The 19164-nt window shown below is 37.4% G+C and overlaps 1 protein-coding gene across 2 annotated transcripts in view; it reads left to right on the forward strand.

Moving 5' to 3' along the window:
* Positions 1 to 17273, forward strand: part of LRRC72 (leucine rich repeat containing 72) — a 39002-nt gene extending 21729 nt beyond the window's left edge. The window contains exons 6-9 of one of the 2 annotated variants that reach the window (XM_047845034.1): positions 7925 to 8014; positions 8701 to 8853; positions 15419 to 15446; positions 17041 to 17273. In XM_047845034.1, the coding sequence (XP_047700990.1) occupies positions 7925 to 8014; positions 8701 to 8853; positions 15419 to 15446; positions 17041 to 17206 (437 nt within the window). In that variant the 3' untranslated portion in view covers positions 17207 to 17273. The remainder of the gene's footprint in view (positions 1 to 7924; positions 8015 to 8700; positions 8854 to 15418; positions 15447 to 17040) is intronic. The other variant, XM_047845042.1, reaches the window with a different exon arrangement.
* The last annotated feature ends 1891 nt before the right edge of the window (positions 17274 to 19164 follow it).

The following is a 19164-nucleotide window of genomic DNA, read 5'->3' on the forward strand; positions in this document are numbered from 1 at the left end:
AATAAATAATACATAGTTCTTGCTCAATAAGCTCATACTATTTTTTTTTATTTTATTTTTTTAAATTTACATCCAAATTAGTTAGCATATAGTGCAACAATGATTTTGGGAGTAGATTCCTTAATGCCCCTTATCCATTTAGCCCTACCCCCCTCCCGCAACCCCTCCAGTAACCCTCAGTTTGTTCTCCATATTTGAGTCTCTTCTGTTTTGTCCGCCTCCCTGTTTATGTATTATTTTTGTTTCCCTTCCCTTATGTTCATCTGTTTTGTCTCTTAAAGTCCTCATATGAGTGAAGTCATATGATATTTGTCTTTCTCTGACTAATTTCACTTAGCATAATACCCTCCAGTTCCATCCACATAGTTACAAATGGCAATATTTCATTCTTTTTGATTGCCGAGTAATACTCCAGTGTGTGTGTGTGTGTGTGTGTGTGTGTGTGTGTATACATACCACATCTTCTTTATCCATTCATCTGTCGATGGACATTTGGGCTCTTTCCATACTTTGGCTATTGTGGACAGTGCTGCTATAAACATGGGGGTGCATGTGTCCCTTCAAAACAGCATCCTTGTGTTCTTTGGATAAATACCTAGCAGTGCAATTGCTGGGTCGTAGGTAGTTCTATTTTTAGTTTTTTGAAGAACCTCCATACTGTTTTTCAGAGTGGCTGCACCGGCTTGCATTCCTAATAAGCTTATACTCTTGAAGGGTAAATAACCTGTACACAGGTAGAACAGAAGACAGATTATTTTGGGTGTACCAAGGGAAAAGACACTCAGCCCAATGAGTGGGCTTTCAAATTTTAGAGTTTGGAGACTTGTTTACATAATGTCGTGAAGTTGATGTGTTTTTTTCCTATTTATTTTCTATTTATTTCTCAGACTTGCCTGACACAGTGTTTTGAGTATGTGTAAAATGGTGTTGATGGTAGAGATTCTGATCAGATCAATTCATAGAGTAATTAAAGTTTTCATATATTTTCAGTGCTAATCAGTTACACCTACCGTATTGGGGAAAAATGACTTAGGTGCTCATAGGTAGGTTGTTCAAACCCCAATGTTAAAATGACACCAAGTTCATGTGAGCTCTATGTTTTGTTGTTGTTGTCATTGTTAATCTAAAATCTTGCTGATTTTCCCTTTGGAAAGAAGTTGAAGACAGATGTTTAGGAAACAAACAGTAATCTAAGTTGACTCCTACACCCCATCCCTCCCCTCAGCACACCAACTTGGGCCACAAACTGGGCAGTTGGTCAAGACCATTTGCCCTCCCTTATTATCCTCACTCACTCACTAGTTAGTACATATCTATCACCACCCTTTCTTTTCTGCTTCCTCTATTTAGGTTTTCATCATATTTGGTTACTTCCTGTCTTGTTCTTCTCAGAGCTCTTGCACAGCATAGGTCCAAGGGGCGCATTGATATTGCCTACACACTGAATGCTGTCCCCTGGAGCTGGCAACATGGCAGTCTTGCCCCCTCAGACATCTTTTAACATGCAAATAACTCCAGGCTTATTTATGAAATGTGATAAGGTCTGTGAAATAGTCAGGATTGGCCTGCATATTGGAATTATCTGGCCCTTTTGTGAGGAACAAATGTTTCTGGGATTAAACGACTGATGTGGAACTCTCACTTACCTTCATTTTTCCATAAAATGGGCTAATAGCTAGCCCTTAAGATTGTCTGAAATAGTAAGCTAACTCTGTCAGGCATGTTTTGAAAAAGCATTTCTTGACATTAATGTTATTTTGAAGCAGCAATAAAAACAAAAATGGTATTACTGTGGTTTATGTAAATTACATAATGAATTGAGATGCATGCAGTCTAGAAAATTCTGCTGAGTTGTAAATAGATTTGAAAAACAACTTGGGGCACCTGGGTGGCTCAGTCAGTTAAGCACCCGACTTCTTGATCTCAGCTCAGATCTTGATCTCAGGATCTTGAGGTAAAGACCTGCTTTAGGCTCTGTGCTGGACAGGAAGCCTACTTTTTAAAAAAATGACATTTTAAATAATAATCATTATAATCACAACATATTTGAATGTCTTTCCTGTTGAGAATATGCTTTCTTATCATGGTCTCATTTAAATCTTCACAGAAATCCTATGATCTGATTAGAATGATTTCCCCTTTAATGGTGGGCACACAGGTCTCAGAGACTTAACCAAACTACTAAGAAATGTTAACATTTAAACCCATGCCTTGTTTCTTTGTTTAGCATCAATCCATTCACTTGTTTAATAAATATTTATCATTTATTCATTCATTCATTCAATAAACATTTATCATGCATTCACTATATGACCCTCTGCTACATGGAAACACAAAAGTAAACAAAAAAAAACCCCGTCTGGAGCTTATGGTTTTATAACTTTCAGCCTAAATATTTCTTAGAGAGCGGAAGGAACTTGATGTGCAACTAAATGGACAATTTGCTAAATGTAAGAACTCAATAATTTAAGCAGATTTATTTTACAAGACAAGATTTGGAAGTTACCAATCAAGGTTGTCCTATCGGAGTCGACAGGATTATGCCCTGAACAAAGTGCTTGGTGCAGAAGTGAGCGGAGTCTGAAATCCAGCCTGCGTCTCCCTTGTTAAGCAAGTCTGTGAGCATAGAGTTGTGTCAGCCCTGAGGTGGGGTTGCCTTTTCTAGTTCTCTAGGTTGGCCAGCCTGGTCGTATAATGTCCTTATCATTTCCTGTCACAACAGTTGAAGCGACCTCTACTTACAGTCATGGCCATCTAATTCAAGTTACACGACTACAATTGTTCCAAATGAGAATCTTGTAGTGGGATCATTTTTTGAAAGGGAGAGAATGCTATGTCCAATTACCCCAAAATAAAACATTTGTAGAAAAGCTTTGGTAGCAAATATGCACACTTTGAACACTTGCCCCATTTGGGTTGAAGATATTATATGGGAAAAAGTCTCACACGTACTAGACTACTAATTGCATTTGTGCAGTAATGTGCTCAGATTAAGTTTCTCTGAGCCTCATTTGCAATCACAGATTAGATTCAGCTCATTAATTAAAATGAGAGATCCATATATTTTCAAGTGTTAACATTTTTGCCTTTTCAAGTTGTAAAACCGTATAAAATGCTAAAGTGTTGTTATTATTCCACTCCAGTTACAAGTTCTTCAGAGGGTGAGAAAATAGCCTGGAGGGGAAACTTCTAATCCATTTCGGCATTTTCCCCTCCTTTGGCGTTTAAGAGGAGGATTGCCAAGAGATGGCCCAGGAGACACGGGGCCCGGAGCTTCAGGGAGGCCTACCCCAGCTGCCGAGTGTGAGGTCCTGGAAACTGGAATTCCTGACTTCCAGGCTGAGTCAGGAGGGCCCCACCTCTTCTCTCCAGGCGGTCTACCTTTCCACACCCTCCCTCTCCAGCTCCATGTTCCTCTTCCCTCCCTTTCTGTGAACTCTTTCTAAATCAGGAGCTACGTGTTTCAAAGACCCATTTTCTGGCTAATGATGTTCCCTGACCTTCAGTCCCCCTGCCTCTCTCCCAGCACACAGCAGGAAAACACCACCAGCAGCAGCCACAAAATACTTACATTCTGCTGTTCCTAAACTTTCACTCTCCTCATTTCTCTCAAATTTTTTGTTTCCTTAAGCTCCACTATTGGGAAGTACATTCAGACACCTGCATTGCATAAGTTTCTAAATACTTTTTTATTAATGTTGATTTATTTTGGGGAGAGAGACAGAGACAGAGAGAGACAGAGCATGAGCAGGGGAAGGGCAGAGAGAGGGAGACAGAATCAGAAGCAGACTCCAGGCTCTGAACTGTCAGCACAGAGCCCAACGCGGGGCTCGAACTCATGAACCTGAACTGAAGTCAGACGCTTAACCCGTCTGAGCCACCCAGGCGCCCCAGCATTGCATAATTTTTAAGATTTGCTTCCCAGAAGCCCTTTATGGATTCACCATTAGAGACAGAGTGACCCTTTCAAGAGACGGTCTCCATTTTCTTCAGACTCCATCTTCAACGTTTTCTATCCTTTTCCACTTGGCCCCTGTCCACTGCAGATGGCAAATAGACAGGGGCTGAAGAGGGACACTGAGATCAGGGTGGGGCTATGATCTTGATGGCCTCTGCCTTCGAGCCTCTACCTGAAATGGCTCAAGTGGGACTGATGAGGGAGTGTAAGGCAAGCTGACACCACCTACACCACCTGGGCCCCCAGGTGGGATGTGACATTCCCCAGGCACTCCCGGCTGCCCAAGAACAAAGGAAAGGGCAGAAAACAGTTACACTAACAGTCTCCATCAGTTTACAAATATCTTAGTAAATTAAAAAAAAAAAAAAAAAACAATCTTATCCATAGCCTTCTCCAGGAACTCCCTACCGTCTCAATGATTAAGCTTTGCTAGAGGAAAAAACGACCTCAGCTTGACAAAAGCTAGGCCTCCAGTAAATGAACCTTCTTTAGCATATGGAAACCCTTTAAGAAACTTCCTCCTGACTTCATCTCTCCCAACTCCATGGTCTATAAGCAGTCATTCTTCACAACCCCAGTGCAGCTCTTTCTGCCCACAGGTCCTGTCCCCGAGCTTTAATAAAAATCACCTTTTTGCACCAAAAATGTCTTCAAAAATTCTTTCTTGGCCATCAGCTCCGAACACCTGCCACCCCTCCAAACCCCATCAGGACCACCCCTCCCAAACAACAAAACAAAACAATCCGCCCAATAACAAGAGCCAACTGGGTCTTTGCTGTTTGTCTTGAAGAAGAGAATATTCTGACCCCTCTACTGTCTTCATCCCCTACTTTAGTCCAGGTTTGCCTTTTAATAATCAGGGATGATTTCCATATTCAATATGAGCATGTGGTGTGCAGTGGCCCACAGATCTTGTTAAAGTAAGACGGTGGTAAACAACGGAGATGCTGCCCTTGCTAAGTAACCTTGAGCCAGAACCTCAGAACTTTAGTGTGTGACCATTGCCAGCTGAACTCGCTTCTGCAGGCTGTTCTGCACAGACACAGAACATAACTGCTTTTAACTTCCCTGTATCATTTTCCCCATCTATTAAGCAAACATGTTGGTACATTATTAATCACATCAACTTTCTTCAAAGGGGGTCTTAAAACCCTTAATGTTCATTTAAATGATGGTTTTCAATTTAGCTTTAAAAGTTTTAAAAAATTAACTGAAGCCAATTATTTAGATAACTTTTTTCTCTTCTGTTTCAAGGAGTAGCTTCGTACATGTGACTCATGTAATTCAAGCTGTGCAGTAAGGTAGTAAAGACATTTTGATATATTATTGGATAGATGTAAATTGCTGAGACTCAGAATCCCAAATTAAGATAAGCAAGACAGTGCTGGCGCCACCGAGGTGTACTCTATAAGTAGCCTAGAGGGAAAGTGGATTAAATAGTATTAACCTATTGAAAGTGAAAGTGTAAGCAATTTTGCTTCATAGTTTCTAAAGGAATGTACCCATACATCATGGAAGGCTTTCAGAACTTTCAGACACAGGAAACTGATTTCATATCTTAGAAACTTAATTTATGGTAATTTTACAGCATCAGTCCAAAACTCATAAATCCAAAATGTTGAGTGTTTAATAGTATGGGGGGGGGGGAAGAGTTTGGAAATAAGATTGCTTCTTTCTAAAACTTAACAGCAAGGAAAAACAAAGTGAAAAATCGTAAAGATGAAATGCCTCTCAAACGATTTAATTCTATTTTTTAAAGTTAATTTAAGCAGAGGCTGGGCTAAAAGCCCAGCGTTCTGACTTGCTGTCACCTAGATTTTACTTTAGAATGAGATAAATGGTGAGCCACAATGAACGCATCAAGTCTTCAGTATTGAGACACCTTCTTTATAAGTAATCTAACAGCAGTAAATCTAAATTGTTATGTTTTGTTGAGCTGAAGCTTGGTTTTCAATTTACATAAAGAAGTTACTTAACTGAAGGCTAGGAAAAAAAGCCAAAAGAAATGAAATAGGAATGTTCTCAGAGGGAAAAGAGAATGGGAAGGGTGTACCAAGAGAAAACGTCATAGCTACATTTTCGATTTACATCACAGGTGACGGCAGACTATCCCTCCCCCCCCCCCCACACTTTAATGTACGATAGGGTTATGAAGCATCAGACGTGATTCTCCAACACGGTAACCAAAGAACAGGCTTCCGCACTGAAGCATCTGTGACTTTTTCTTCCTCCTAAACTCTCATTAAAAACAATTGTGTTTTGCTTTTACATCCTTGAAGGATGTTCTTTTCTCTTTCTGGCTCCAGTGCATGATCCCTGTGGATCTTTTAAAACCTGTCCTTATTACTGGTTTAATATACATCTGTCCTATTCCCTGTTCAGTAGTAATAATTATTTGTTACCACTTTAAATTCCTTTCAAGTTAACAATTTAAACCATTTTTGTCACTCAAGAAATCTTGAAAATTTTCCATTTCATTTTTTCCTCTTATTTCCCCCAATGCATACATATTTCCTTTCTTTTAAATTCTTTGTTGCTCCTAGATCTACATTTTCTTTTATGCCTTCCTCATTCTGATTGCTTCTGTTTATTATGTACCAGGTGTCTTCCATTCCCTACTTTAAGTCCCTGTAAAGCTCAAGTTTTCCACAGGGAATAGCTACATGTAATGGTTTCATTAGCCAGAAAAGTGTGTGTTTATATGATAAATATCAAAATGTTTTATAACCTACAGGGAAAACATCCAGATGATCAACTTTTTCAGTTTTTATCAAAATAGTTCATTGTCTTTGAAGCACTCCCCCACCTTCTTCATGTTGCCAACTGTTCTTTCCTGGGCTTATGATGCTTAAGGTTTTCATGCTTTTATCAAGCGTCTCTGTATTCTACAGTCCAATGCTAGAGCACTACTAAATTTAACATGTACAGTACACGAGCCCCATTTTGTGATAGCGATGTAGTCGCACAACGGCTGGAACTCTTTCTACTACTGCCACCTAGTGGTTCTCCTCACCAGATGTATCTTCCCGAAGTGTTTTTCTAGAAATTGCACGTTGGCAGAATCCAGTAGCTAAAGATATTCAAGTGGAAATCATGAAAGCTTTCTTTCACATTGTATTAAAGTAACCCTGTTTCACACACCTAGGGAAGGAGAGGGAAGACACTTCACTCTTTCTACGAAAATAAAACTCTCACAACTTTAGTTGAAATTTTTTTTAAAATGCACCTGCACGCTGATGCCTAAAGTATGTGACGTCAGAAACGCCAGGAGCTCTTCCACATGCGCTTGCCTCCCACCTCCGGCCACTGTACTAGACAGCATGATTCATTAGGTATCACAGCACCTGCATAAAGGAAATCAGAAGCACGTGCTTCTGGCCAGAGGTAAACAAGACACAAGATCAGCACCTGTTCAGCTCTGCTCCTGCTGAGCTCTGAAGCCGCCAGTGGTATTTATGTAATCTGAACTGCGTGCAATGGTTTAAAGTGGAGGAAGAACACGATATTAGATCAGTGTACTGCATCTCTGCCCGTCTCCACACAGCCACCTTTGTGACCTTTGAGACTAGAAGAGAACCGAGGGAACAAATACTTCAGCAGACAGCAGCATTAAGGCCTCCGCAGAGCTGATATCTTGTCGTTTCTTTACTAATTAACTTATGGCCATGTTAAAATTTTCATCATTTGTGGTAGATGGGGTAGACGCTATGTCCCCAGCACCTAGGACCATTCTTAGTATACAGTAAGCACTCAGGAAATATTTGTTGGATGAGTGTATTTAACAAATGGGAAAAAAAGGGCCGCTCTGAAAAGTGAGTTTTAGTGGAGCCATTGGTTTGGTCCACGGAGCAGAGTTTTACATGTTCTTATGTTTCGTATTAATTCTGCAATTTCCCATATTTTAGCAAGTGATACATGAAACCTGTTTTGAAATCAGACATCTTAACTTGGATTCTCTCTTTGCAGGTCTCTACCAAAACCCTTTGTGCCAATATAACCTGTATCGTTTATATATAATCTACCACCTTCCAGGAGTAGAGTTGCTTGATCGAAATCGTAAGGACACCTCTTGCAGATAAGTGAAAGGCAGTCTTCTAGCTCACTAGCTTAAAAATGCTGAAAGTCTTTGAAAATAATTTTCTTTATAAATGGACTTTGAATTATTTATTTTCAAAATGTTTGCTCTGAAATTTTCCCTAGCTTAGGAATTATTTCTCTTGATCACTGTATTGAAAAGGCCATCTAACTGAGCATAAGGATTGGTCTCCTTGCCCTGATTTTGACATAAATGTGTTGGATGCCAAATCATTTATCCCCAGCATTTTAGTGTTTTATTTCAAAAACGAGAGAAATGGACTAAATCTCTTAAGGCCTATTTCAGTTCTAAAAATCGTTTTCTTTGAAATCCTGTAAATATATATATATATATATATATATATATATATATATATAAACATATATAATCAATGATAATTTCTTTGTGAATACACCTTTAGACATTGTAGATGTAGTATGTCCATTTATATGAACCACAAAAATAACCTCACCATGTTACATTTTACCCTTTAGGGGGCCTCTTTTACCTCCAAGAAAATAACTGTGATAGCCCTTCGCAGTTCTGACAGGATGTTCACATATGACACAGTTCAGATAAACACATTTTTCCAAGTGTTCAATTATCTTCTGAATCTCTCTGCTTCTCTATAATGCTACGAAGTAACATTACTATTTGCATTTGTCAGAAGTTACAGAGAAGGAAAGAAGATCAATGATCACCATTTTTAATCACAAAAAGGCTCATATTGTTCAGTCAATAGCATTCAGAGGAAAAGTAGATGCCTCCTGGAATCCTAGATCACCGTTTAAGCAAAAACCAGCTCAGAGAATACCTCCAGGTATTTTGAAAACAGAAGAAAAATGAAATTAAAATTCCTCAGAATTTTGGTTACTTTGATTATAATAATAATGGCTGCAATTGACAATAAGCTAAGCCCCTACATGGTGAATAAATATTCTCCAATTTTATTAGTCCAATTAAAGTGATATGCAATTTTATCTGTTTATGTATATTAAATTAAATGAGGTAATGTGATAATAATGAGATATTACCTTGAAATTCTTCCTTTAGTATCTAGTGACTATAAAAGGCTCAGTAAATAAGCTTTGTTTATTATTATTACCACTATCACTGGACAATTTCACCAATTAAAGCTATAAGTTGTTGATAATATGGCAAAAATATTAAGAAGAAATAAAGATCATCTACAATTCCTTCACCCAGAAATAATCACTGTTACTATTTAAGTTGGATTCACATACACACACTCATTATACACAAGTAGAATTTGAATATTTTCAGTGATGTTTCGTTAGTTAGAAATTAATTTCTTACATGTAACAGCAATCCAACTTCACTGACTTAAGGAAATAGAGATTTTTCTCACACAGCAAATAGTACAAAGGGAGGGTGTTCAGGGTTAGTGCAAAGTTCAATGATATCATCAGTATTTAAGAATACATCTATCTTTTGTTCTATTCACAGTGTGATTTATGGTTACAAGGTGACTGCTATACAGCCAGGCCTCACAAGGAGGTACAAAAAAGATGCAAAGACAAAACCCTTTTACTCATGACACTGTGCCAAAGAGATGACATAGATTTGCAAAACCACAAGCAAAAAAAAAAAAAAAAAAAAAAAAAAAAAAAAAAAATTTCTAGAAAAGAAGGAAAAAAATATTAAAATGGAAAAAGATTTTGAAGAAATTACCCAGAACGTAGTATAGAGAAAGCAAGAGATAGAAAATATTAATTAGCTGTTGAGACAAGGAGACATTAGAAACAGAAGGTCCAGCATCAGTTTAGTAATCCTGAAGGAAAACAATAGAGAAACTGGGCATAAGTTGATGTCTGAGGTGATAACAACTGAGCATTTTCCAAATTTGACAAATGATATGACCCTTTAGATTTACCACAAAAAATTAATCCAAAGACATAAATAATATATAACAATGTCAAAAATCCACACCAAAGGCAAAATGACCTAAAAATAGAATGAAAATGTAGATTACCTATAACATAATAAGTTATAGATTCACAATAAACTTCCCAACTGCAATTATGGAAGTCAGAAGACAGTGATCCAATGCCTTTAAAAAAAAAAAAATTTTTTTTTAATGTTTATTTATTTTTGAGAGCCAGAGAGTGACAGAGCATGAGCCGGGGAGGGGCTGAGAGCGAGGGAGTCAGAATCCCAAGCAGGCTCTAGGCTCTGAGCTGTCAGCACAGAGCCCAACACGGGGCTCGAACTCATGGATCACGAGATCATGACCTGAGCCGAAGTCACATGCTTAACTGACTGAGCCACCCAGGTGCCCCAGATCCAATGCTTTTAAAATGCTGGGGAAAAGTAATTGTCAACCAAAAATTCTACAACTAGCTAAGCTAGTCAAAAATGAGCAAGAGGGATACCTGAGTGGCTCAGTCAGCTAAGCATCCAACTTCAACTCAGGTCATGATCTCACAGTTCCCTGGTTCGACCCCTGCATCCATCTCTCTTCTGTCAGCACGGAGCTGGCCTCAGATCTTCTGTCTCCCTCTTTCTCTCTCTCTCTTCCCCTCCCCCACTCATGCTTGCACACCCTATCAAAAATAAAACATTTTTTTAAATGAGCAAGAGGAAAAGAATGGCAAAATTAAGACTTTCCTCTCAACTTTTTAATGTGAAAATTTCAAAACATAGGAAAAGTTGAAAGAATGTCACTTGAAAATTTCAAAACATAGGAAAAGTTGAAAGAATGTCACTTACATATTCAATAATTGTTAATATTCTGTCATATTCACCACCCTTCATAAATGAGGCTTTGCCTTTTTATTCAAGAACGACCTCCTCAGAATCTTCTACTTACATCTGATTGGCCATCCCCAATCTCCATGTTAACTGGAAAACCTCAAAATACCACTGAACCATTTAGATGTTTCAGTAACAGGCATCACGACTCTTCACTTCTAAATAATTTAGCCTCTAAGTTTAAAAATAAGGGCATTCTTCTATTTGGTCCCAATGACATTATCATACCTAAAAAACTATGAGTGTACTCATACTATTTAATACATAATGATACATATTCAAATGTTCCCAGTTGTTCCAAGATGGCTGCTATAGCAGAATCCAATTAAATTTCCTAACAACATGTGGTTGTTATGGACCTTTACTCTTTTTAAATTTAAAAATTTTGCAATTTGTTTCCACGACTCTTTTAGGGACCAGGCCGGTTAAATTGTAGAATGCATCAATTTGTATGACTATTTCCACAAGATGTCATTAAACTTGTCCCTTTACCCACTGCATGTCCCAGAGAATGGAAGAAATGTCCATAGGACATGTTCTGGATGCAGTAGAGTGTAGAGCAGTGGTTCTCAAAGTGTGGTTCCTAAACCAGTAACAGCAACATCGCATAAGAACTTGTGACCAATGCAAATTCTTGTCCCAAAAGAGATCGACTAAATTAGAAACTCAAGGATGGGACCCAGAAAGCTGTTTTAACAAGCCTTTCAGGTGACTCTGATATACACCCCAGTTAGAGAACAACTAGCATAGAGGCAAGAACACAAGCTTTGGGATCAGATTCCCCCTAGGTTTGAATACCAGCCGTGCTAGTAAGTAGAAGTTTTATTAATCTTGACCCTAATTTGTTTCAGCTTTCTGATTTTTAAAACTAGGGATATTTTAAAGATATTTTAAGACAGACAATATCTTCCTCTGGCTGTCACAACTCTTATACACACACTCATTATATACACACACTGCCACCACCTGATCTGACACATATGAAGGACGTGATAAAAACTGAACTGTTCTATTAGTCTCCTCCTAGGTTTTTCTTTCACTTCATGTAAGATACCCAAACTGAATGTTATCAGATTAGTGCAAGTGAGCCATGCTATGGCAGGAAGTGAATCTCTGGATAGAAAATCTCCACTCTTAAAAATAGGTAACACACTCTTAAAAACAATGTAAGACATTCCATCTGTTTTTCAGCGCTACTGTTATTACAAGTATGAGGAAGACGGTTGAATACTACCTTTAGCACTTTACCTTTCTTTAGTGCAACGAGATTGCAGAAAAAAACTATTATCCTTTTGTTCTCTTTATTACTTTCCATATTAAACCTCCAAAAATGAAATCAGAGGAAGAAAGAATACGGAGAGTGTTTCACTGCACCTGAGAGTTGTTCTTCTGAATTCATAGCTATGTTACCTAGAGCCCTCCTAAAACTTAGGATGACTCTAATCTACTCATTTCCTACAAAATGCCAATATATCACAGCAACTAAATGGTATTTTTAGCCCAATACTTTAGCCTGGCTTACTTTAGCTTATCTTAATAACTGAACATGTACAATGAAACTAATAAAACCCACTATGTAAGTTTTTTAAAATATGTCTTACAGTTTTATAGTTTCTATATTTGTTTTGATATAAATCTCATCTTGCTGCGACATGCACATTTAGGACTCTGAATTCTTTAACTGGGAAGAAACCATACTTAAAATTGTTCATAAGGTAATTTTAACACCACGTTTTGATTTCATTATCTTTAACCTTATACTGGGAAAGAAACCAATTATATTCTAACAGCTTGAGAAGTAAGGTCAACTTGTAGTTTCTTCAAATGCCACCTATCCATCCTTGTAAAATGGGTAAAAGACATGCACTGATTTCCATTAATTATCATGCTTATTGCATGATCACCAATAACTTCAGAATCAAAACACCGTGGGCTTTTATACGGCTTTAAGGAAGTAGACATTGGGGGATTTCCCACCAACTACCTAAATAGGGATAGACATTGAGGGAGATTAAAATAAATGAAAATATCAGTAACATTTTTAAATGACTAGTAGTGGTCTAAGTAAAACTCCTGGATTTCTGTATTTGCTCTTCTCCCCCAAACAAGATGGAACTGCAGGGCTAAGACCAAGCTGAGGATGATGTCCCAGAGCCTAGGCCTAGCAGCTGAGGCATGTTACTCAGGAAGAGAGAAGAAAACAACAACAACAACAACAACAACAACAACAACAACAACAACAAAATTCATGTAGACTATTTAGCAAATGGATAGTTCACCAGAGTGGGTGAATCCAGATATAAGACAGGGAGGCCAGAATCCAGACAAAAGTAAAAATTAAAACTTTTGAGCTGGGGGATCGAAGCGTTGGGAATCCAGGCCTTAAAAACATCTCTGACTCTGAGTAGCAACGACATGAGGCACATCCAGGAAAGCAAATGCCAAGTGCTATTTGTGCATGAAGCCTCAGAGAGGTACCAGGGGTCAGTGTGAGAACTCGAGATTGGTTGGCAATTGAGAAAACTGCAGAGCCAGAAGAATTTGTGAAGGCAAAAATCAACAGTCAGCAGAGCAGGTTTTGGAAGCCATGACTGGGGGACACTGGAGTTGTGCCACGGAGCAGTCCTGCGCCAAAGAAATAAACAAAAACCATTTTCTTCAGGAGACATCATAAGGAAAAATAAATTCCAGAGAGATTAAATATCTAAATATAAATGAGTTGAAAAGTACATGGGGGAAAAAAAAACAACTTTTATAATCCCAAGGAGACAAAGTACAATCAAAGCTTTGCACAAAACTCAGGGCCATAAAAATGAAAAGTTGACAGATTTAAACTACATAAAAATGACAACCATTATATGATATAGGAACAAAAAGAAAATCTTTGCAATATATACAATAGGCAAAAGCTAATTCCTATTACATTAAAGGATTCCTATAAATCAATTTGTAAACTCCAAATTTTAAAAAAAAGTGACAAAAGCTATGAACAAGACATTTAGAGAAGGAAATAAATGTGATGTCTCATAATCAGCCTTACTAGTGAGCAAATAAATGGAAAATAAAACAATGAGATATCAATTTCGTCCTGCAGATATGCAAACGTTGAGAAGGTTAGTAAAGATTAAGGGAGAAAAAAGCACAACTTATAAATTATTGGTGGGAGTGTAAATTAGTTCAACCTTCTTGGCCATATGGCAGCATCCACCAACATATAAAATGTGCAAACCATTCAAAACAGCATTTAAATTTGAAGCCTCTTTTGCAAAAGTATTTGCACATAAAAACAAAGATTTATGTATAAAGCTGCTCAATGAAACATTCTAAGTAAAAGAAAAAATAATGAAAACACCGAATGGTCCTTCATAGAAGAATATTAAGTGATGGAACATTCCTACAACATGAACCATTGCACTTTAGAATTATTCCATGGGGTATTGAGTATAAGAAAAATACATCATGGACTAATAAAATGCAGAGTATGACAAAATTGGAACTGAGTTCACATATGTGAGTACACATGTGTATGCACATAGGAGGCTGGAAATCTACATACAAAACTCTTAATAGTGATCCCTCTGGTAAGAGGAATGAGAAAGATCAAAGGGAGATTTCACTTTCTACTATTTTCTAGTTTATATTCATTATCAGCAAAATGAGCATTTTATAATTAAAACATATAGAAGGGGTGCCTGGCTGGCTCAGTCAAAAGAGCACAGGACTCTTGATCACAGGGTCGTGAGTTCGAGCCCCATGATGGGTATAGAGATTACTTATAAATAAATAAATAAATAAATAAATAAAGTAAGTAAGTAAGTAAGTAAGTAAAATGTAAATTCTTAAAAAAATGCAGCAAGAGAGACTGGGGAAATCAGAAATGGAATGATCAGCCATTTGTGAAGGGAACAATTCCATGAACTCCTCTAAGGCAGGGGCTATGTGCTCCCTGCTGCTTGTGGTATTGTGGGCTTTGGTGGCCCAACAGGTGCTGGTACATTCCACGTCTGGCCTGGCACCAGGCCTCTGGAGAGGAATGAACAAAGCAATGACAGTCTCTGGAAGATACCATAAGAAATCCCGGCTTTGTGGACTAGCCTTTGAGCTCCAAAGCTAGGGAAGATGGAGATTCTTGTGATCTAGGATTTGTTTATTCTATTTCTTTGAAGTTAATGCCAAGAATTCAAAAGGTTTAAACTGCCCTAAATAGTTCTCCTCATTTGGTCTGGTAGTCCATTTATAGATTCATGTGTCTATCTGAGAAAAAGTATCACTTTCTGCACATGAGACTCAATATCATAATTACAAAAATCCCCACTTGGATTCCACTGGTAACTTAATTGATTAAGCATTCTGTTCTCAGAGTTTTGAGAACTGTATTGAATTAAAGAACTTGCTTCAAACCTAAGGCAAACCTAAGGCACTATAACTAAGAGAAAAGTTCAATTTGAGCTTAAGCGTCAAGGCATTTTTGATGGATTGAATTATTTATCTAAATGGTCATTCAAAAATCAGAGAGTTGTGCTCTAGACTTTTCCTTTATAGAACAGTTTTACTGTTTTAAAAAGCTGAATAATTATTTGAAAAATACTAACTTTGAAATGTATTTTTTATAGATTTTTCATTTGCGAATAATGTAGACAAGTAAGTAATTTTTTAACTTTACTTTTTTTTTTTTTTTTTTCAACGTTTATTTATTTTTGGGACAGAGAGAGACAGAGCATGAACGGGGGAGGGGCATTAACTTTACTTTTATTATCAAATTATTTTATAATTGTATCGACTTTAAATTATCTTCATTTCCCAAATAGATTTTAATGAGTTAAAAAACGACTAACTCTTCAATAGATGAGAAAAACTGCTGTCTTTCTGTGATAAATAAGCTCAAGCTATTTATTCATATTTTACATATTTAGGTTTTTAATATTATTATAACCAGAAATAAATGAAAAGCTGATTTGGTGCATAAAAAATAAAACCTAAGAACTATTAGCAAATTACAAATGTTTAATGTTCCTCTAAATATGTTCAGTGAAAGCAGATATGTAGATTAACATTTTATATTCATGGGAATTTATATTTTCAAAAGTAAATACTTCATTAAACTATGAAAAACATTTCAAATTCAAGAACATTGATAAATTTTAAAGTCATTAATTCTTTTTAAATTTTACACTTAGGTATTTTTTTTTTCCTTTGGACTCAGGATTGAAAAATATTATTGCCAAGAACACTTATAAAATATAGCATAATGTACGGGCAGCTGGGTGGCTCAGTCAGTTAAGAATCCAGCTTCGGTTCAGGTCATGATCTCACAGTACGTGAGTCCAAGCCCCATGTTGGGCTCTCTGCTGTCAGCACAGAGCCCACTTTGGACCCTCTTCTTCCCCCCCTCCCCTCTACACCTTTCCCCCTCACTCTCTCAAAAATAATAAAAAAATTTTTTAACAAAAAATTTAAAAAATAATAAAATATAGCATAATGTAGAGAAATAGCAACTTTCTAATAAAATATAGTTAAGATACTAATAAGCATATGACATCTACAAATAGTTTAATAATCTTATTTAACACTGGTTTTAAATCATGAACATATGAATGTGGAATAGCCAATCCCAAATATATTTAAAAACTGTATTTTAAAAATAAACAATATAAACAATAAAAATAGCATTCCTTAGTCTGAAAGTCATTTATCAGTAGAAGCGAAGAGTTGTTAGTGGTACTATGCTACCAATAACACAGAAAAATATGGCATTTATCGGGGGGGGGGGGGGGTTGTTTCCTTATTTATTTTTTAATTTAAATCCAAGTTAGTTAACGTATAGTATAATAATGGTTTCGGAGTAGAATTTACTGATTCATCATTTACATATAACACCCAGTGCTCATCCCAATAAATGCCCTCCTTAATGCCCATTTAGCCCATCTCCCCACCCGACTTCTCTCCAATGACCCTCAGTTTGTTCTCTATAGTTAAGAGTCCCTTATGGTTTGCCTCCCTGTCAGTTTTTATCTTATTTTTCCTTCCCTTCCCCTATGTTCATGTTTTGTTTCTTAAACTCCACATATGAGTGAAATTCTGTATTTGTCTTTCTTGAGCTAACATTTCACTTAGCGTAATACATTCTAGTTCCATCCATGTTCTTGCAAATGGCAAGATTTCATTTATTTGTTTAAATCAAAATTTCACTTTGGCTTAATGACTTTTTTGTCTGACATGACTGCCATTTTTGCAGAACTGTGTTTGATGACCCAGAAGATGCTGTATTTGTAAGGTCCATGAAGAGATCAGCTATGGCTATTACCTCCCTCAACTGGGACACAGTTCCAACACGAGAGGAAAAATACCTTGATGAGAAAGGCACAGAATCTGCTCAAATGGTCACCATTACACTGAGATAAACCCTGGTATCTGTAGAAAGCCTAGTGGTTTCCAGTTCTTCATTAAACTTCTCTGTGATTAAGTATATTGTATATTTAGTATATTATTTGAAATATGTAAATGTAAACAGAAACACCAATAATACAATTCCTACACATTTTAAATTTTTGCTGAAGTAATACACGTATATGGAAATGTACACAAATCATTAAATGTTCAGCTCAACAGTTTTCAAAAAATGAACATGTGCGGGTAACAGCAGTCCTAGAACAAGAAATAGACTATCACCAGCACGTGAAGTGCCTCCTCACTCCCGTTACCACTCTTATTACCTATTACCTAGCCACTGTTATGATTTCTAAACCATAAATTAATTGTGTGTGTCTTTGAAAGGCATATAAATGGAATCACAAAAGTTGAATTACTTTTACTCAATAGCCCTATCATTCTCATTGCTGTACGGTATTCCATTGTATGATCATACCACAATTTATTTTATCCAGTCTATTGTCGTTTTATCTCACCTTTGAAGGCATTTGCCAGTTCTGCGTGTGGGCTAGTGGTCTGAGCTGTGCCTATCCTGAAACCTGCTGCTGGAGGAAAGAGGAACCAGAAAAGCTTTTAGCAGTTGCCTGGTACTGAGAGACAAAATGCATTGCTGGTTTTCCCCAGCTAAGCTAAAGAGCTAGATCAAAGCTTACAAAGAGCAGAGTGACATTTCCTCCTATCTGGTGGTGCTGAGACACCACCACAGTGTGGGCACTATAGGTGGGGCTGAAATCAAAATAGGCAAGGGACAAAAGCCCTAGAGGGAATAGTGAACCGTCCTTGAGAATCTATAACCTCCTTTCACCTGTGGGCACTTAGGATTCTGTACAAAGCCAGAATCTGAAAATTCAGCCATGATCCTTGGCAGAGGATTATACTTGGGGGAAAGAAAAACCAGAGATTTGGGCATTGATGTAGACGAGTGGTGCAAGACAAAAGTTATAGTGCGTGGCTTACAAGATTTGGTTGTGGTAAGAGCTGAAATGTTCTCTTGTTGTCTCTCCTGGATCACTTCTGCAAGAAGCCAGCTACCACGTCTTGAGGACACTTACACAATCCTCTGGGGAGGCTCAGTGGTGAGGAACTGAGGTCAACTTCAAAAAGCCAGTGAGAGACTGAGGCCTATTGTCAACAACCATAAGAAAGAGCCATCCTGAGAGCAGATTCTCCAGTTCTAATTAAACCTTCAGATGACTGCAGCCCAGGCCAAGAGCTGCACCACACCCTCCTGAGAAACCCCAAGCCAGAACCACTCAGTTAAGCTGCTTCTGGGTTTCCGGCCTACAGAAACTATATGAGATAATGATTATTAATGCTTCCAGCTGATCGATTTCAGTGTAATTTAAGCGTCCTTGATACAACAACAGATAACAGAATAGCTTGGTATAATCCATGGTGCTAAAAGTATTTATGGTAGGTAAGGATGATTTGTGAAGTCTGGCAAACTCTAAGAAAGGCACAGTGCAGCCTCAAAAGGTTCTTGAATAAGGCCATACCACCTTCAGCAGAGAGCTAGTAATTGTTCAAATAGCAGTTTTAAGCATGCTACTGCATCCATCCTAGTACTAAGAATCTGATCAAAGAACATCAGGCAACTCTGACTAACGTTACTCATCAGAAGTGGAGCACTATCAGACCCACTAAGCAATAGTGTTGAGCAGGCAGAACAGCAACCTATTTCATGATGAAAATGGTACATTTGGGATCCGATTTAAGCTGGCCCAAAAACTGCATAAGCAGTATTAATTTTGAATAGACTGAAGTAACTTTAAGACGAGATATTGTAATCTCCAGGTTAACTACTGAAAGAATTGTAAAAAAAAATATGGAGCCTGATATTTTATTTTTAATCCTGCAAGCAACTGAAAAGGATGAAAAAATTATTCCAATTACAAAAATATGGCTAGCAAATTTTACTTAATCTCCTTTT

This window comes from Prionailurus viverrinus, chromosome A2, assembly GCF_022837055.1.
Source record: "Prionailurus viverrinus isolate Anna chromosome A2, UM_Priviv_1.0, whole genome shotgun sequence".
Taxonomy (NCBI): domain Eukaryota; kingdom Metazoa; phylum Chordata; class Mammalia; order Carnivora; family Felidae; genus Prionailurus; species Prionailurus viverrinus.